The sequence below is a fragment of the Glycine max genome, chromosome 14 (genome assembly GCF_000004515.6).
Source record: "Glycine max cultivar Williams 82 chromosome 14, Glycine_max_v4.0, whole genome shotgun sequence".
NCBI classification, from domain to species: domain Eukaryota; kingdom Viridiplantae; phylum Streptophyta; class Magnoliopsida; order Fabales; family Fabaceae; genus Glycine; species Glycine max.
Genome location: NC_038250.2, coordinates 17,701,492 through 17,723,024, shown reverse-complemented (window position 1 = coordinate 17,723,024; position 21,533 = coordinate 17,701,492). Strand labels below are relative to the sequence as shown.

Sequence of the window (21,533 nt, the reverse complement as noted above, 5' to 3'; positions counted from 1 at the left end):
ATATGCAAGGGTAAGGCTGCGTACAACATCCCTCCCCCATACCTTCGCATAGCGAAGAGCCTCTGGGCAATGGGGTACGAAGTTTTTTATATGTAGTCCAATGAAGCCTGGAGGTCGTAAACTAGAGAGAGAAACAGTGGGTGGGAGAGTGTTAGGAATAGAGTGAGAAAAACTGAGAGACAGAGTGGGTTTCCACAAGGATCTGCGATTGACACACGCCGAAAACAAGGAGGGTAAACAACATGGCTACAAGCGAGTAAACTGGCGAGACAAGAATGTATAGCGTCCTTTTACTTCACGAGATTTTCTGAACATGTAACGGAACTGGACCTTTGGCACCAATTTAAGAAATGGGGTCATGTGAGGGAGATTTTCATCTCCAAGCAAAAAAACAGAAACGGAAGAAGATTTGGGTTTGCTAGATTTAGAGCTGTGAGTGACGTGCATAAGCTAGCTAGACAGTTGGACCAGATTGTTATTGGAGGTCTAAAATTGTACGTTAACATCCCCAAATATGGGAGAGATACGACAAGGATGGAAATGGCATTACCTGAACCAACTAGGCATGATGTTAAACGGCAGCACACCGCACGACATTGGGGACAACATAATGGACTCAACAGTTTGATATCGTATGCAGAAGTGGTGGCTCGAGACAAGCACACCGGCGGCCAAGCGAAGGGAATAGTTAATGAGAATCACAATCGTCCTGCATCACACTCGTCGCTAACCATTGACATTCCTTTGAATGACAAGAAATGGTTTAGCGAAGCTTGGGTAGGGCGCATGAAGAACTTGATATGGTTTGACAAACTCGAAGAAGACCCTCTGTGGGACTTCGGAGCAGACATAACTCCGAAGTACCTGGGGGACGACATGGTGTTATTACTTGGGCTCTCAGATGACAGGGCTGAAAGAATGATGCAAGAGGTAGAGGCTAACCTGGGTCCAATGCTGGGGCATTCCACTTATAGCATGGGAGAAGAAATATTTCCAGCAGATCGTGGCGGCAATGGGGGATGTGGTGGATGTAGACAATGATGTAGAAGAGTCTAGAAAGGTGGATAGAGCAAGGGTGCTCATTCGCACCCCGTGGAGTCCAGCCATTCATCACACTGTATGCGTAGACATAGGGGGAGAAACATACAAGGTGTAGGTTGTGGAGGAAATCAATCGAGGTTTTGAAAGCTGCATTTGCTGGTGAAGGAGGGCCATATGGTCGTCGAAGGAAATCGACTTTGACGAGAGCTACCTCAACTCTACGGTCAGCCTCGCCAGTCGCATCATCCGGAGACGATGTCAAGCAACGCAGTCAAGCGTCGCGCAACACATCGAAACTACGACGTCCGTCACTCGAGTTCGGAAATGGGAACAACGAAGCTGGGCTCGCTGAATTACCCATCGATTAGTTGGGCACGATGATCCGTCGGGTAACCATTCTGACCAGCGGGTAATGTCGAGTATGCCGACAAGCAGCAGAACGGGCATTTGCACAGAGAAGGATGATGGCCACGTGGTGTGCTCGGGACCAGAGATTGACAACAGCAAGCAAAATTTGAAAATGAACAAAATGAAGGAGAGGGAGCACAGCGGAAATGATGAGCAACCTGAGAAGGATGTCTTGTTGCACAAAGAAGGAAATGTTGAAATGGGAAGGGAAGGTGGTAGATGCACAGTCTTATTTTGATCCTGTGGCACGTTAGTGCCAGCTGGAAGTTGAAGGGGGGTTTAGTGGGCTGGATTCTACTATCCACACCCCTACTAAAACAAATCACATTCGTAACACCAGCCCAAACAAGATACTCGTTGTATCAAGTAACAATTGGAAGGTATATTCCCGTATGAGGAGGTGCAAAAGGCAAATGCCTATGGGCGGGTCTAGTGAGGATCATCAGGTGTCAGCATCAAGTCATAATCACTGGGCTACACAAAAGGCACAATGTGCCGACAAGGATAAAAATGCCTACCCCTATAGCGGGCCGGCAACATCCAGGGAGCCAATAACTCAACAGCAAGGTGCACAAGTTCCACATGATTTGGAGGGTGAAGAAGCTGCGAATGTTCAGCTGCAGGAGGCAGTAGATCTCTGGAACATGGCTACAAAGTTGGGGGCAGTATGTGATTTAGAACAGGAGACCGTAATCAATAAAATCAAGGATATGGAGGAAAGGGATATGAAGGAGGTAGAGAGATTGGGTACAAGAAGCCATACTCCATGAATATCATTTCTTACAATGTAAGGGGATTAGGGAGGGGAGTAAAATGGGCTGCAATTAGGAGAATGGTCTAGAAAGAATAAATTGATATGCTTTGCATTCAGGAAACAAAGAAGGAGATCATTGACAAGAGCTCGTGCCGAGCTTTGTGGGGGGACAATAATGTACGGTGGGAAATGCAGCCCGCATCCAATACGGCTGGAGGGATATTATGTTTGCGGAGTGAAAGAGCTTTCAAACTACAAAGTAAAGTCATAGGCTCAGGTTTCATTTTGCTGAATGGTCAATGGCTTAAGGAGGATCAACAAGTGCATATTGTCATCGTCTATTCACCGTGTGATATCCAGAACAAGAGAGTTCTATGGGACAACATCAAACAGCTGAAATCTTCACACAATGGGGGTTATTGGTGCATATTCGGTGATTTCAATAATGTGAGAAACCCATCGGAGAGGCTTGGTAATTGTCACCGAGGGGAGTGGGATAATAGTATAAAGGAATTCAATGATTGGATTGATGAAATGGAGGTGGAAGATGCAACATGGGTGGGAAGAAAGTTTACTTGGTACAGACCGAATGGATCAGCTAAAAGTAAGCTTGATAAATTCTTAGTATCACATGATTGGGTTAGCAAATGGCCTGCAACCACCCAGGTTACCTTAGACAGGAATTTCTTGGACCACTGCCCATTCATGCTTAGATCCAATAGATTGGGGACCCAAACCATTCAAGATCCTCGATTGCTGGATGCTTGACAGATCTTTCTCTAGAATTGTGTGCGAATATTGGTCCTCCATGCACCTAAGTGGGTGGGGGGTTACGTACTCAAAGAAAATATAAAACGACTCAAAAGCAGGTTGAAGGTTTGGAACAAGGAGCAATTTAGGGACACTTGTAAGAAGGTCAAGCAGATTCAGGAAGAGCTTAACAAATTAGAAGAGGAGACAACGGATAGACAATTATCCCTACAGGAGGTGACATCCAAGAAGCAGTTACAGGAAGCATTGTGGCTGGCTGTCCAATCACATGAGTCATTATTAAGGCAAAAGTCCAAATCCAGATGGATTAGAGAGGGAGATTGTAATTCAAGGTATTTTCACCTGGTGATGAATGCGTCGCGTAGGAATTCTTTGCTGAAAGGAATCATGATTGATGGCATTTGGGTTGATGAACCTCAAAAGGTGAATGAGGCAGTTAGAGAGTTCTTTCTACAAAGATTCCAGGAAAGTGAGCTTCATAGACCATCACTTGATGGAATTCAGTTTCAGACAAGCAATCAGCATCAGAATGACATGTTGATAGGAAGATTTCAGGAGGTGGAGATAAAAAATGTTGTGTGGGACTGTGGGAGTGAAAAAAGCCCAGGTCTAGACGGCATTAACTTTAAGTTCATCGAGAGGTTTTGGGAAACCATCAAGCCAGATATTCTTCGCTTCCTTGACGAGTTCTTCATAAATGGAGTTTTCCCGAAGGGATCTAATGCATCATTCATTGCATTAATCCCTAAGGTGGATGATCCACAAGGGCTATCAGACTGCCAACCCATTTCCTTAATAGGATGTATATACAAGATCGTCAGTAAGCTCTTGGCCAATAGGCTGAAGAAGGTGATGGCACACATTATAGATGGAAGACAATCTGCTTTCATTGGAGGTCGGCATCTTTTACATGGTGTCGTAATAGCAAATGAGGTGGTGGAGGAAGCTAAGAGAAAGGAAAAACCATGCATCGTTTTCAAAGTGGATTATGAGAAGGTATACGATTCAGTCTCTTGGAATTTCTTAACATACATGATGAGAAGGATGAGATTTTGTTCTAGATGGATCAGATGGATTGAGGGGTGCTTATCATCTGCGTCTGTCTCGATTTTGGTAAATGGGAGTCCTTCAGCTGAGTTCACCCCTAAACGGGGCCTCAGGCAAGGAGATCCACTAGCATCCCTCTTATTTAATATTGTTGCGGAAGGCATAAATGGTCTGATGCGAGTAGCCATTGAGAAGAGGCTTTATAAAGGTTTTCCAGTTGCGAGGGATAAAGTGGACATCAGCATCCTACAGTATGCAGATGACACCATATTTTTTGGTGAAGCGTCAATGGAGAATGTCAGGGTAATCAAAGCCATCTTGAGGACTTTTGAATTGGTGTCAGGCCTCAAAATAAATTTTACAAAAAGCAGATTCAGAGCAATTGGAGTGTCGGAGGTGTGGCAGCAAACAGCAGCCAATTACTTGCATTGTAGCCTACTGTCCATCCCTTTTGTTTACTTGGGGATGCCCATTGGGGCAAATCCAAGGAAGTGTCAGCTGTGGGACCCAATCATCAATAAATGTGAGAGGAAACTAGCAAAGTGGAAACAGAGACACATATCGTTTGGGGGAAGAGCCACTCTTATAAAGTCAGTCCTAACCTCTATTCCAATTTATTTCTTTTCTTTTTTCAGGGTACCTAGAAGGGTGGTGGATAAGCTGGTGTGCATACAACGTAGGTTCCTTTGGGGAGGTGAAATTGACCACAACAAGATTTCTTGGGTCAATTGGGAGACTGTATGCCTTCCAAAAGAAAGGGGTGGCTTGGGAATCAAGGACATTACCAAATTCAATTCGGCACTGCTTTGCAAATGGAAGTGGGATTTGTTCCATCGTCCTAGAGAGTTATGGGCAAAGGTTTTGGATTCAAAGTACGGGGGATGGAGGGGACTTGCTGAAGCATCATGCGACAATAATGCTTCAATATGGTGGAGAGACCTGAAATTAGCCCTTCATCATCCGTCACTCCAAAATGTGCTTCGGGATGGAATAATATGGAAGGTGGGAAGTGGTGACAAAATCAAGTTCTGGGAGGATAGCTGGCTTGATGGGGAGATAGCTTTGTTAGCAAGATACCCTAGGCTATACCTTAACTCTTGCCAGCAGAATCACAGAATTAAGGACATGGGAATGCAGACGGACATGGGTTGGGAGTGGAACTTCAAATGAAGGAGGCATTTGTTCGACAGCGAGCTTGATATGGCTGTTAGCTTCCTAAACGATGTGGAAGGCAGCCATATACACAGGAATAGAAGGGATGAGTGGATTTGGAAAGCTGACTTGAGTGGTCTATATTCGACAAAAAGTGCATATGATGAGATGTGGGGGGAGGCTTCAAAAGGCAATCAAGTGAAGGAATTTGAAGAATTATGGAAGCTAAAGATCCCATCCAAAGTTGCAGTTTTTGCAAGGAGACTATTTAGAGATAGGCTGCCAACTAAGTCTAACTTGACAAGGAGACAAGTGGCAAAGAAGGTGAGTGACTCATGGGACTGAAAACTCATATTGGACCTAAAGTGGCAAGCATTGGTAGTGTGTCCATTTTAAGACAAATTTGACACTGAAAGTTGACAAATCAACCACCACCACGTTCGGCATTTCGGTTAAGAAAACCATCGCGACCACCACCACGGCCATATGAACTCTGGGAACAACTAGAATCACCAATTTTATAAGAATTTTGGTGCGAATAGCCTTTAGTGTAGTTCAAGGACAGAGAACTTATCACCTGTGCATCTTTATTGTAGCGAGTAAGACAAGTTTCATGACCATAGAATAGAGTTTCGATCTCAGCCATGGATGGAGTGCGCTTCTTACTCTCAATTATAGAGATTACCGGCGCTAATCTGACTATAGTCCTTCGAGAAGTGCATCGACATACTCCTCGTGACGAACAGGAACTCCAACGCCAGCGAGTTCATCAACATATCCTTTGATTTTACGCAAATACTCATTGATTGATTTTCCATCAAGTGTAACCGCGCGCATCATAGTGCGAAACTGTCGAGCACGGGACTTCGTATGAAGACTAAAGTACTCATGAACTTCTCCCAAACTTGATAGGAGTGATTTGAGCCAAGAACACACAACAAAACTGATTTCGAGAGAGTAGATTGAAGCCAAACAAGGAGCGTTTGATCCTGAACCTCCCAAGCTTCATACTCAGGATTCACGCGATCAGCAATTCGATCATCCTCCATGAGATAACGAGGCAAAACAATCGGATTGATGACAAAACGCTGCAACTTGTGCAACTTGATAACTGGTTCTACATGTTGACGCCAATGGAGATAGTTTAAGTCATCAAGTTTCTCAGCGATAGAGTTTGGGAACAACTGAGAAATGAAATTCGAAGGAGTAGAAGCCATGGATGCATGGATCTGGAACTTGTGAAGGGACGATGATTACGAAAAATGGCTCTAGATACAATATTCGAGAAACTGAGAGAAAGAAAGAGAGAAAACCAGAGAAAAATGTAACTGATATTATTGTGATCTGAAAAGTTAGTTAGAGTTTGTTACAATAGAGATATATATATAGATCTCTGACTCTTCTAAACTAACACTAACAGACTCTGACTTCTTAATATTAGTGAGGTACAGTTAGCAAAGCTAACAACCCGTACAAACACATAATCTGCTATCTAACACTAGAGAGGTTGCTAACAGCCCTTACAATCATTCTACAAAACTGTTTTCACAGTCGTACAAGTACATACTCTAATAAGTAAGAATACTCTAATAACCTGTGATCTATTTTTTGCTTATAATTTGGTGCTGAATGCTCTGTAATCAGAATGGACTCCCCACCCCTATGTTATCATGATTCCCGAGGATCTGATCCCTACATTCTTCCTTTGTTAAACCTTAGTAATTGTGAGCCTTGCTGCAGGCTTATGAACTGTGAAATATATGATTTGATATCATTCTTGATATTGTATTTATTATTAGAATATTCTATTTTTTATAGTTCAGAAACCGATTTGATAATAAAGCTTGAGTGTCTGACCACTCAGCTGAAACTTCCCATACATATATAATAATATTTTTCATAGTTCAGAAACCGATTTGATAATAAAGCTTGAGTGTCTGACCACTCAGCTGAAACTTCCCATACATATATAATAAGACCAAAGGTCAACAAGTACATGAGATGAGAGGGTGCAGACTGCAACCCCCTGATCAAACAGTTACAGCAAGTGAAAAGAGAAAAGAGTGGTACAGACGTATAAAATAATAACACAAAGGTGCATATAAAACTAACAGATTTAGAGAGAAGAGAGAAGGAGAAAGAGAATTGTATTGGGGAATTCAACCCAACTGAAGACAGTTTACAATTCTGTTTATATAACAGTTACAGTTATGTAACTGCCAACTGACCTTAGTTAGTGACAGCTGTCCTAACTAACAACTAACCAACAGCAGTCCTACTAACTATAGTTAGACTTACTGACTTAGCTAAAAAGAAAATACAGTGTCGAGTAAGTATACTCCAATACCCCCCACAAGCTCATGAGGGGTTGGCAGAAATCCTTTCAACCACTGAGCTTGGATCTTAAGCAGTGAAGTTGGAGGGTGTGAGAGCTATAGTGAGGATATCTGCTCTTTGATCAGCAGCACGGACATGAACCACTTGAATATGTTTTCCAATAACCTTCTCTCGAACAAAAAACGAGTGCAGTTCTATGTGTTTGGTTCTTGAGTGCATAATAGGATTGTGAGCTAAGGCAATTGTGCCCATGTTGTCACAAAAAATAACAGGAGGAGCATGAGGAACTTTGAGCTCAGCCAAAAGAGATTGAATCCATGTTACTTCATCTGTGGTCTGGGCTAAATTTCAGTATTCTGCTTCAGTGTTTGGACCTAGCCACTACTGATTGCTTTTTGGACCACCAAGAGACCAAATTGGGCCCTTCGAAGATTGGTGCACCTGATGTGGACCTTCTATCATCAGGATCTGATGCCCAGTCAACATCACAATAGGCATGAACAGAATAGTGAGAGAGACAGAAAAATTAGGCTGCATAGCTAGTCCAAAATTGATAGTCCCTTTTGAGATACCGAAATATCCTCTTCACAGGTATCCAATGCTGTTCAGTGGGTTTACTCAAACTGGCAGACATTGTTGACAGAAAAACTGATTTCTGGCCTTGTTATTGTAGCATACTGCAGAGCACCCACAACTGATCTATAAAGAGGGGGGTCTGAAAAGGATTCATATTCTGTTTGAGTTAGTTTGCAGCCACCAACCATAGGAGAAGAGATAGAATTAACCTCATCCATAGTAATCTTTGCCAATAAATCTCTAATGTACTTGGACTGAGTGAGTAGAAGAGATCCATTAGGTTGAGAGCTGACTTCAATTCCCAGAAAATAGTCAAGATCACCCAAATCTTTGAGAGAAAACTCAGAATTGAGTTTAGAAACCAGAGATTTGATAAAGGTGTGATTATTGCCTCTGATAATAATATCATCTACATAGACCAGCATATACTCCACAGTAGTAGTGTCTGAATATACAAACAAACAAGGATCACACTAACTGGATTTGAACTTGTAAGTAAAAAGAGTATTTCTGAGTTTCTCAAACCAAACCTAGGGGCTTTGTTTAGTTTGCAAACTAGATGTTTGTTAGAGTCCTCAAATCCAGGAGGTTGAGTCATGTAGACTTCCTCTTCAAGAATGCCATTTAGAAAGGCATTGTTGACATCTAGTTGCTGAAGTTTCCATTTGTTAGTAACAGTAAGAGTCAAGAATTCTGACTGTAACTGGTTTGCTTACAGGTGAGAAGGTCTCATTGTAATCATAACCCAGCCTTTGATGAAAGCCTTTGGCAACAAGCCTAGCTTTATATTTGCTGACTGTACCATCAGGGTTTTCCTTGACCCTAAAGACCTACTTGCAACCAATAGTAGACCTTGAGGAAAGGAGATCAACTAGTGTCCAAGTGTTGTTAAGAAGAAGAGCATCATATTCAGCCTTCTTAGCTGCATGCCATGTAGGATTAGATAGAGCTGATTTGGTGGACTTAGGTGCAACATGAGTGAGAAGCAAAGTTGGTTGCAGCCTTTGTTTAACAATACCAGCTTTTTTTCTTGTACACATTGAGTGAGTATTATCAGGTCTGACCAGCAAAGGAGGAGATTCTGCAATGGATTGCACTGAAGTAGGGAGTGCTGGAGCAGATATCACAGGACTGGAAGATACCTCTGGTTGTGGAGATGTTTAATGATCATTAGATGCTGGTAGAGGACTAGTTGCTGCTGGTTCAGGACTACTTGCAGAAGATGAAACTTCATTGGTGGAATTAGTCCCTGAAGTAGATGAAACCTCATGTGTAGAAGTAGTTCCTGTAGACTGAGACCTAGCAGGAACCTCAGCAAAGAGTTTCTTCAGGACACAGAAGAATTGGTTTCTAGGTAGTAGAGTCCTCTTGATTCATGTCCTACTCCAATTGTTTGACCTGTACCACGTTCCTGTGTAACAAACAAATCGGCATAGAATGTTACAGAACAATTTAAAGACTTGCTTAACTGACTTAAAGGAATCAAATTAAAGGGACAATTAGGAACAAAGACAACAGATTCCAAGTTTGGAGAAGGAGACAATGAAATTTGACCAACAACTTTAGAAGCTACCTTAGCACCATTGGCTAAGGTTATGAGACGAGGAAACTTTGGGGAAGACATAGAACTAAACAAAGAAGCATTGCCAGAAATATGATCTGAAGCACCTGAATCGATTATCCATGGACCTTGACTGTCCAATAATTGAGAAATACAAGCTGTTGAAACACTTGGTACTGAACATAATTGAGCTTGGCTGCTGGATTTCACCCTCAAATATTCTTGATATTCCTCAGTAGAAAATCTTGGCTTAGATTTTGTTCCTGTAATAGTCATATTTGAAGAAAACAGAGACAACTGAGTTCTTGAAACCCAACTTCACAGCCAACAACTACTATACAAGCACAGAAAACCAGACCCACTTTTTAAACAGCAACGAAATGATGATCTGAAGACTGAAACTGGACTGGAAGAGGCCAACAACCCTAACCATGGTGTCGTGCCTGAGTTCCGATTCTGGAGACCGGCGCATGAGAAGCATGCGCCTGGCTGAGTCACGGAGAAACGATTCAGGTGAGGGCGTGTTATAGGGTTTTGGACTTCAAAACCTTCTGGGCTGGGCCATGCTTGGTGAGACGCACCAAATCCAGCGATCACCGGAAAAAATGGTGGTGACCGGCGACAGTGGCCAGAGACAACGGGCGACAGCGGACAGTAGGCTGAGCAGGAACGACCCGCTCTGATGCCAAGTTCAGAAACAGATTTGATAATAAAGCTTGAGTGTCCCTCCACTCAGCTGAAACTTCCCATACATATATAACAAGACCAAAGGTCAACAAGTACATGAGATGAGAGGATGCAGACTGCAACCCCTTGATCAAACAGTTACAGCAAGTGAAAAGAGAAAAGAGTAGTACAGACATATAAAATAATAACACAAAGGTACATGTAAAACACATAAAACATATATTACTCTATAACACCTATTAATCAGTAATTGATTGATCTTGTAATCAATATTGATTCCTTTTTCCATATTATAAATAGCATGAGGTTCGGGCTACTTAGACACAACATTACAGTAAAACATTGTTATATGAACAATGTTCAATCCAATGTATTTGCATACTTACAGAAACACTCACTGATCTTTAAATTATATGCATTGTTATATTTTTCACAAAGGTTGTTAGTACATATTATGATATCTTTCTTTACTACAAAACCAACAGTGCCAGTTAACAAGTCAACTCAGGTTGAAAAGCAGATGGAGCAAATACAGATTAAACCAAATGTTGAAATCCGTCTCAATGATTTGAAGCTTGTGCTTGGACCAGAGTTGAAGATAGTTTATCCTTTGATTCTTAATTTTGGTGTAAGTGGAGAGCTTGAGTTAAATGGTCAGGCCCATCCCAAATGGATAAAACCTAGAGGCATACTGTCATTTGAGAACGGTGAAGTTGATCTAGTTGCAACACAGGTATGTGTAACATTTTATTTTTACAACTCTTGCAAATTGTGCCGTGGTAGTGCGGTTTCTACTAGGTTGGTTTTCTTTTGGTTTTTCTTGTGTATTTCATGACACATGTTGATGTTGATACAATCCATTTCAAATGCAGGTGAGGTTAAAACGAGAACATTTAAATATTGCAAAGTTTGAGCCTGAGTGTGGACTAGATCCAATGCTTGATTTAGCTTTGGTTGGATCTGAGTGGCAATTCAGAATTCAAGGTAGAGCTAGCAATTGGCTGGGCAAACTTGAGATGACCTCAACACGTTCTGTGGAACAGGATGCACTTTCACCTGCTGAGGTAAAACATAAGCTCTTGTTATCTTGCTTGACCAATTTGGAGCTCAAAATTCAACTTTTTTAGTCCCATAATCTATGCTGTTACTGTGAAACAGACGCATATAAAGTACCTATAGATAGGATGGTAATGTTTAACAATTACACATTTTGTGTAAGTTATTTAGCTTAATTTTGATCTATACAAAAATAATAGAGGAAAATATGAAGAAATCATTTAAATTGAGAACCACAAACTTTTCACCTTCGATTGAAAACATGAAGGACCTACACCTCAAATGGCTTTAATCATGCCTATGAAGTGTGTCAGATTCCTAGCTCCTGCACTATTGAATCCTTACTCTTTCTGTTGTAGGTGAATCCTTGGCCTTCAATTCTGACATTAAATCGTAGCCTTTTTTATTATTATTATTATTTGGATTTACAAATTTACATTTCTCTAACATATAAAATGTAAATAATCAATAAAGCAAATACATTCAATGACAAGAAAACAATTTAACTCATCTCATAGAAATTACTAACATAATGTAATCTTGTAAATGTGGGAGTTATTGAAGTTATTTCGTGATATAGGAACTAACTTGAGGATATACAGTCTATTTCTCATCTGAGTTATAGTCATCTCAGGCAAAAACATGAAGAATTGAAATCTTAAATTTCATGTCCCTGTTTGTATCCTATTAGTATTGGATCAGGTCCTTAAGCACTTGGCGCCTAGGACTGTTATGTGGATTTTAATAGATTTATTAGTGTGAATAGTTTCATCTGTGAAAATCAATGCCTTTGTGATATGATTTTCAGGAAGAATGGTTCTATTAATTGATTTTATCTATGCAGGCTGCCCAAAGATTTGAGAGTCAATTGGCTGAGTCCATTTTGAAAGACAATGGTCAGCTTGCTTTTGAAAAGCTTGCAACTGCTACTCTAGAAAAATTGATGCCACGAATAGAAGGGAAGGGAGAGTTTGGCCAGGCTAGGTGGAGGCTAGTGTATGCACCTCAGATTCCTAGTTTAGTTTCTGTTGATCCTACAGCAGATCCTCTCAAGTCACTTGCCAGTAATATATCTTTTGGTACAGAAGTTGAAGTTCAGCTTGGGAAACGTCTTCAGGTAATCATAATAAAACTAATTAATCTTTCAAACCTTTGCTTCGCATGACCTATGTTACCATTAATTTCAGTTGACTTCTGGTGTCAATCATTTAAAAATCTGTATCAGATATCAATAGAAGGAAAAGAATAGGTATGACATTTAGAGCAACAGATGATACCCATTGCATGGATTTCAGATGGCAACTCTTTATTAATCATGATAGCTAGATATGGAAAATTACAAAAAATAAAATAAAATGTCTGGTTTAGGAATTTAGGAATAATTAGTTGGTTACTCATTAACCACTCAATAATAAGTGGTTGGTTACTCAAATAATAAGATTGTTAACACCAAGTGGTTTATTCACACTTCATTCCTAAGTTTAAATACTTTTTTTGTAACAATTTTTGTAAAAATCCCTAAATATAATCTTGTGGTATATGATCTTTATCAGTTTTCTTTTTCTGGACGGTGGATTTTGTTTTGTCATTCACTAATGAGATGTTTTGTTTCCATTAAGCAGAGATTCTAAAGTAGAAATAGATCATGCAGTTGTTAGTTGCTACATCATATACAAGCATGTATTATTTTTTTGTATAGTGAAATTCTAAATACTTCTCTACTTTTCACTGAGAACCTGACCAATGTTAAAGCTGCAGGTTTCTACTATCATTTTCTTTCTTTATTCTAAAGAACTTATTTGGCTTTCAGGCCACAATCGTTAGGCAAATGAAGGAGTCCGAGATGGCAATGCAATGGACATTGAGCTATCTGCTTACAAGTCGTTTGCGAGTGCTCCTACAATCTGCTCCATCCAAACGCCTTCTTTTTGAATATTCTGCCACATCCCAGGATTGACTTGCATCAAATTAACTTGTGCAACTTCATTTTCAGTTAATAGGAGTCTGGAAATGGGTCTTGCAACTCTTGCTTGCCTTGCTAAAACAAGTGCACACATTCCACTTCAAATTTCCCTTACATATTATGTTTAAAGGGAACGGGAATTTTGGGAAGCTTTTTGAATGTGAAAAAGTAGTGTAGATGCATATTATTTTTTGCTCATTTTGAGCCTGTTAATATATAGATGCTTAATTCATGAATAACTCAGCCAATACTTTTGTACATAAATTCAATTTTAATGAAAGAAATAATAGCAGGATTGTTTATTGCACATGAAGGTAAGCTGCATGCATGTGTTAAGAGGAGTGCTTTTCTCTATCAGAACCATCAAATCGTAACGTGCATCTTTAATTGTCCAATTTAATGTCTTGATTGCTTCATAGGTGCTAGATTTGGTACTCTTGTCATAACTGCTTTTAAATTTTGATTTGCTTGTAATTTCACAATAATCTGTTGTATTCTTGGGGAAAAGACGGGTATAGGAGAAAGTCCTTCTATAGACACGAACCCAACAAGGCATATTTAGACACTACCAATGATAGGATGACATGTGTAAAATTAAAATAAAATTAATTTTGCTTTCACTTATGTACACGTGCACTTGGTGCCTTGGTGACTTGTTGGTCATGGGTTCGAATCCGGAAACAGCCTCTTTGCATATGCAAGGGTAAGGCTGCGTACAATATCCCTCCCACATACCTTCGCATAGCGAAGAGCCTCTGGGCAATGGGGTACGAAGTTTTTTTTTATGTACACGTGCACTCCGCTTCTAATATCTTCACTTCACATGCCACTTTGAGTCCCAATGTTGTCTTCACCTTGTTCGTCACTGTCAAAATCAGCGACTAATACAACGTCCGGCACCGACAAACACTCCTAATCCCCTTTTCACTGCTTACAAACTCCGGCAAGCCTTGACGAGGATCTTGTACGTTGTTTCACAAAGATCCAATTCGAGAAAATATGGTGCACCCAATCTCACATTTTGGCTAACTATCACTACCTGCCAAAATGGGTCATTGGGGAACCAGAAGTGATGGCTACAAAAAAAAAAAAAAAAGCAACCTGAATTTTGTTCCAACTTCAATTTCCACTTTAAAATTTTCTTAAGAATCCAAACGAAACAAAATCGTAATTGACTCTTGGGGTTTTGTCCACACGAGTTTTTTCGGGTGTAGTAACTGTAAGCAAGGCACCTAATTATTTGTTTGACAGTATGTACGCATTGTATCAATCTATGCAAGTATTATCACTTGTAGTTTTATAGATGATACGGATTGAAAATTCGTATAAATTAAAAAAAATTAATGTATTTTTTAAAATTTTAGTTATATTCAAGTATATAAAATATGAAAATTTAGATATAAATTATTATATACACGCTTATCCGTTTCAATGCAATATATTAGTATATGTAGTAAAAAATAATAAAATTGTATCATAGTATATGTTAAAAAATATATTTATTGATATATCTACATAGATGTTTTTGTCTAGTGTAGAAGATTTTAAAATAAATTTTAACATTGAAGTTTTCTTAAAATAAATAGATTTATTTATAAATAATTATAATTAAGTAAAAGTGATAAGAATTCATATATTTTATTAAGAGATAAATTATTATTATTATATATAGAGAGAGGTATGAATTATTATACGTCAATCTGTATATGCTATATGTATGAAATTTCATTATTTGTCGTTAGTTTGACATTGTTAGTGTGACACCTAGGATGACATTTTTAGCTGCATTTGTCTATTTGAAAGGAGAAGATATAAACAATGTTATCTAGGCTCTTGAATAGTTTAGAGGTATTTTTATGAGACATGATGCAATCTCTCGAGTTATTGTTACTGCTAGAGATTTAACATTGATGAATGCAGTGAAAATTGTGTTTCCCGAGATAACTAACTTGTTGTGTCTGTTTCACATTGATAAGAATGTGAAAGCAAAATGTTAAACTCTTGTGGGTCAAAAAAATACATGAGACAATGTGATGGAAGCTTGAGGGAGTCTGTGGACTGTCTTACTGAGATAGAGTATGATGACTACCTTATGAAGTTTGAAATTACCTGCTCACCTTAGCCAATGTTTGTTGACTACGTGAAACAAACATGGTTTATTCCCCACAAACAAAGATTTCTTAAAGCATGAATAAATAAGGTGATGCATCTAGGAAACACAAGTAATAGATATGAAAATTGTAAGTGTATATTGGTTTTAATAAAAACACATTAATGGATAAAAAATAATTGTTTGTTTTTCAAATGCAAGAGTCTTCACATTGGGCCTTAAAGAGTGTAACATCTCATTTTTCGTACGTTAATTTTGAAAAATAATTTTTATTTATAAATAAATAGAGTTTTAAAAAAATGATGAGATTTTATAAATAAATAAATAAATAAGGAGATATAATTATTAATTAAAATAATAATTTGGGAGAAAATAAAAAGGGTATTTTATTTATTTGTTTGATAGAGAATAAAATAGAGTTTATTTTTATAAAATAATAAATAAATAAATAAATAGAGTAAACCTAGCTATAAATAGTGTTAGGTCAGTTTTCACACTGACGTTGTCTCTTCTTTCCCTCATTTTCGTTTTTTCCCTTCTCCTCTCAAAATCCTTTCTTTTTTCCCGCAGCCCACCAAACCTGTCTCAGAAAATCGACGATCTCGAACTCATTCACCGTTGGATCGTCATGAAATTTGAGCACCACGTTCATAACCCAATTCCGAGAATTCTCACCGTTGGGAATTTCGATATCATGTCTGAACTGAGAGAAATACCCTTCGCATTGTAGCCTTTTTCTTTCCCACAGAAACCCAGAGCTGTCTTGGTAAAACTACAATCCTGTTTTCGTTAATCGTTGGATTGTTGTGAAATTTGGATATGTTGTTCGAAATTCAATTGCGCATGCTTTGACCGTTGGGATTTGCGAGATGATGTTCGTGGAGAGAGAAAAAGGAATCGCATGAAGATAGTCCAAATGGAGGCTTCAATCCCTTCTACGTTTCTCTGACGTTTGGGAACTCTATCGGAGCAGTCGGAGGAGAAACTGAAGGAATCTTAGGGAACCGCTAGAGATGCTGCTATCGCTGTCGGAAGACACGTGAGTCCGCTTAGAGGTAAGGGATGAGTTATTCACAATTGGGGGTTAGTGAGAACATGTGTATGGATCCTTAGAGGATTAAATTGGGGTTTTATTTTGGGATGTTTATTAAATTGCAATTTTTCCTTTATGATTATAAATAAAATATTGATGTCCTAATGAAAATTGTTTGATAAATTGTGCTCTTGATATTTATATATTTCGACCTATGATTTTGATATAAGTGTGCAGTATTATTTGAGGGGTTTTAGTCCTCATGTTGTGATAGTCTTTTGTATAAATTGTTATATTGAGGATATGAAATGATGATTCAAATTGTGAGTATGTGATGAATTGTGGAATAACATGTTGCTTTGAGATTATAATATTGTTATTGAGATTGAGTATAAGTGTAAAGTTGAACATGTGTTAATTTGTGAGATACGTGAAAACATGTGATGGTGGATTGTGACACTATGAGATGTGAAATTGTGAATGAGTTTTAGTTGTGAATAAGTGTGTAGTTAACACTTGATGTGAAATTACTTGTGTTGTAAGCTATGAATTGTACAATAACCCGACCAGTGTTATATTGAGAAAAGCGTTGATGCGCAGTGTTAAAGAGAAAATGTAGGTTTCCTATTTAGGAACCAGTGTTAAATCGTAGCGCAATTGTGTTGAACGTGTTTAAAACATGAGTGTAAGGTCATGGGTATTGTATAATTCATGAGCAGTGCCTGCATGCAAAAATTATTTTAGGGGTTGGACCTGAATCAGGAGGGAGAGGCCCTGACGGACTCTTCGGAGTGTAGGCCTTGGGGGTCACCGGGTTTGAGTACTCCTTTAAGCATATGCTGATCTCATATGGTTGGAGCATTCTCGCAAAACATCGTGACCCTGACTGGTCTCCCTATGATCTTACTTAGTGAGAGTGACCTGACAAACCCATGGTGTGGTGTGTCTTGTTATGTACTCCTAAGCACCCCATGGTGGTTTTTCACTGACATGGTACCACATTGCATATAGGATTGATTCTTAGCATAACTGTTGCATATGCTTGCTAATTGATGCGTTATTATATCTTGATCGGAGTGTGAGATTCTTGTGTAATGTGATTGATGATTGAAAAGTGAATTTTGAATGACGAAGTGGTGAAGTTACGTGAGCTATGTTTAAGCAAGTGGTATCTCATTTATATAATATGTATATTTAATTGTCTTGTTTCTCTATTAGCTAGGAATGTGATAACTCACTCCCTGTGTGTTGTTGTGTTTGGATCCTGTGATGATCTTGAACTTGTGTTCGGGGGAGCAGAAAATAGGTGGATGACTATGAAGAATCTCATGCTAGAGGACACGGGAACACAATGCTCTGATAGGATGTGACATTAGGATATAAGTTCTATATTAATTGTATGAAGCTTAGACGACCTTGTTGAGTCGAGAATACTTTATTATTTATTTGGACAAGTTTGAATATGATGTAAAAGAAAATGAATGTGAATCTTTTTCCCCTTTGAAAGACAAAAAAAAATGTTTTAAAAATACTTTTAATTAATATTTGAATTTTTTATTCCTTATTAGTATATATGTGAGGGGTAGAGGGTGTCACAAAGAGACTACTGCAAAATAGCCTTGAAGACCCATATAGTGTTTGGGAAGCCATGAACAACATGATCACTCTACAACACACTGAAATTAAGACATCTTTTGAGACAAGCACACATGTGGTCGAACATGTTTTAAAGTTACATTGTACAAAAGACTAATTGGCATGGTATCAAGGCATGCGTTAAACCAGATTGCTGCTGAATTTGAGCCAGTGAATTATGTTGGCATTGACAGTTCTCTTGTGGATGTATTATGAGAACTACTTATGGTCTCTCATGTGCATGTGAACTAGCTAGATATATTGTTGGTAGCATACCACTTGACACAGTCCATATATTTTGGCAGAGGCTAAGTTTTTCAGACCAAGGTTTATCTGAGCCCAGAGTCTACATAAACAAAGAGATGGAAGTCATATCCAAGCGATTTGAAGAGTTTGATTTATGTGGCAAAGTGAATCTAAAGAATAAACTTTAGAAAACTATCTACCCTTGATCTAAATTCAATGTGTGCTCCTCCTGAAAAGGTCAAAACAAAAGGTGCTCAAAAGAAAAAGATTATCAAACAAGAAAGATCAACGAAGCGTGATCTGTCTTACTATGAGTATGTGGATGCATTACATTCGGTGAAAAATAATTCATCCACACTGAAACGTTTTGCATAATCATTTGAACAAACAAAATCAAAGAGGAAGATGCCAATGTCGGATCAATTTCATTCATGCATTCAAGATTTCATTAAAAACATTGTCGATGTCAAAGCTGATGATAATTATGGATATCGTGTAATTGTTGCCTTATTAGGTATAAGTGAAGATTCATGGTATTTGGTTCGTAATCATTTGCTGAAATAACTTGGGCAATGGTCTAATGATTATATAGACTTGCTTGGTGGCATAGCCAGATATGGGCAGTTAAAGTGATCCCTACTTGTTGATGGATTCTCCATGGTATATAATTTTTTTGTGACGTATTCATGGATAAATATTTTTTTAATAATACTAATTAAAATTGTTACGTGCAGGTAACCATGGATAAGTGAATGAATATTACCGATATGGGTTATGTGATTGCATCAAGGTAAAATGTCATCCTTGTTTCTCTTTCTCTCCAACAAAGCATGACGTTTTTCCCTCTTAGAAGTCAACCACCGAGAGATAGTTTGTTCATCGCATATACGTATTGGTCATATGTATGACAATCATTTTATTCAAGTACAGCAATGATAACGACGTTCATCAATTTTTGTATTATAACATGTCTTATGAACATTTAAATGTGTACTTGTCATTGTAATAAGTATTTCTAAGAGATGGTTGTCTCATGTCGCCAATAGCTTTGTTATGGTCAACACATTGTCATTATCAAGCAAAATAGTGGCCTACTCTTTATATTAATCGAATGCACCAGTATACTAATTACACGAGGTTGACCACACAACATGTTGATTTAGGAGAAGATCGAACATTTTGTTATTGTTTGGACAATATTTGTAACTTACATAATAGTAATGTCATGGATAATGCATGTAACACTTTCTAATCATATTTGCGTAATGAACACAATGTTTGCTTTCGATTGAACATAATAGTCAAATACAAAAATAAACGCAAATGTTAACCATAGTCATATACATAGTCAATCAAATAATACAAATATTAAACAATGCTCAATCATATTGTATACAAATATTAAACAGTACTCAATCAATCCCAACTATCACGATCATCGTCCATCACCATCTTTGTCCTATGTATCCCTCCTTCGTCTTGAGCGAACGTAAACATTTCCTTGCTAAGTGACACACATGGCTAATCCTAAATAGTGCTCAGTCAAAGTGTATGCATCAGTTCCAATAGTAACTATCCTCATATTTATCATGTGTTCCAAGCTTTTTGCCATCTTTTGGTAAGCAGCCTACGACATTGACAACAACATCAATTATAAATATTGGAAGCATGTAATAAAATATTATATTAGTCGAATTATACCATTGCATGTTGAGGCATATTTGCATCAATAGCTGCAAGTGCAGGTGGTTGTGGCATAGTTGTTGTGTGAACGGGCAACACAAGTGGATCTACTATAATATATGTATCATCATGCACCATGGGTTGATGTCTAGGAGGCTCCCCAAGTTGTGGCAGACTCATAAGTGGGTGAGATATCTTATAAAACCACTCCATGTAGTCTGTTGCACACTAACCGGTGCAAGGTATTGAGAAAATTGAAGCCATTTATCGTCAATCTCCTATGTGGATAGAGATAGAGTAGTAGGGGATGAAGGAATCGGTTGGACATAACCAAATTGTCGTAATACCCTCTCTAGTTGGTGTTTAACAAAAGACAAACCTCATCTGATATGTCCAGAAAATAGTGAAATGAGCTCAAATTCTTTGAAATCCAACAAAAAAGCATCTGGCGTCAGCCTATCCAAGCACTTACGATAGGTCGTCACTAGTATTGCCTTCCCACACTTCCAACGACAAGCACGTCGTTTCCTCTCATGGTAATCCTCATCAGCGATAATATTTGCAATTTGTAGGGAAATGCTCCTAGGTCCAAGACTACACATATTAAAAAATACCAATAACAATCCTAATCAATAGTGCATATAAAGTTTAAAACAAATAACAATGATAAAAATTAATATAATTACGTGCAAGAGAGTGATATATCCTGCAAGATGTTTTGGGGTATGCTTGGATGCAACATTCAAATTGTCATACATATGGACTAGTGCAATCGCTCCCTATGAAAATCCCCCATATTGATTAAGGTCACAAAATGTGTCCAAGAATACCACACTGATATATGTGACACTCTTGTTAGTAAATAGTGTGCAACCTATAAGATGCAATAAATATGCCCAACCTGCCAAAATCCATTGTCTAGCGTCTCATTTGCTACGATAAATATCTCGTGGTCAAGCTAGGCGATCATATGCCCCTTTACATTGTTGAATCTCATCTTTTGCGTCTTGTCTACTGCCTAAACCTAACACAATCATTTGGTTCTAACCATAATCTAAAAATTTAAACAGTAATAGCAATTAAAGTCATCGTTCAAATAATAGTTGAGTTTCATATTTCATAACAAAAATGTTTTCATTCTATTACTCAAAAACTAACTAAAGAAACTAATTAATAAATCTTCTAAAACCCTATTGTATTATTAAATGTAGTATATTTTAACAAATGTAATAAATAAAATTTAAATTATCTTTAAATGATTAATCTAGCAAACTAAAATATATCATCAAAATCAAACAACAATTTTATTTTAAATATTTTATTGATAACTATTTAATAATTTTATATATTTATAAATGAATGAAGAAATTCATTTTATATTTTTTATACTTCAAATCACTATTTATATAAATATTTAATAGTATAAATGTAATAGTATTGATACAAATATATTAATAAAAACATTTTTCTTAT

General features: G+C 38.0%; 1 protein-coding gene across 4 annotated transcripts in view; it reads left to right on the top strand.

Moving 5' to 3' along the window:
* LOC100779257 (protein TIC236, chloroplastic-like) overlaps window positions 1-13,660 on the top strand; it is a 100,270-nt gene extending 86,610 nt beyond the window's left edge. For 3 of the 4 annotated variants that reach the window (XM_041009103.1, XM_041009101.1, XM_006596060.4), the window contains 4 exons: window positions 10,820-11,067; window positions 11,207-11,398; window positions 12,235-12,507; window positions 13,201-13,660. In XM_041009103.1, the coding sequence (XP_040865037.1) occupies window positions 10,820-11,067; window positions 11,207-11,398; window positions 12,235-12,507; window positions 13,201-13,347 (860 nt within the window). In that variant the 3' untranslated portion in view covers window positions 13,348-13,660. Of the gene's footprint in view, window positions 1-10,819; window positions 11,068-11,206; window positions 11,399-12,234; window positions 12,508-13,200 lie in introns of those variants that run through there. The other variant, XM_041009102.1, reaches the window with a different exon arrangement.
* Window positions 13,661-21,533: the final 7,873 nt, after the last annotated feature.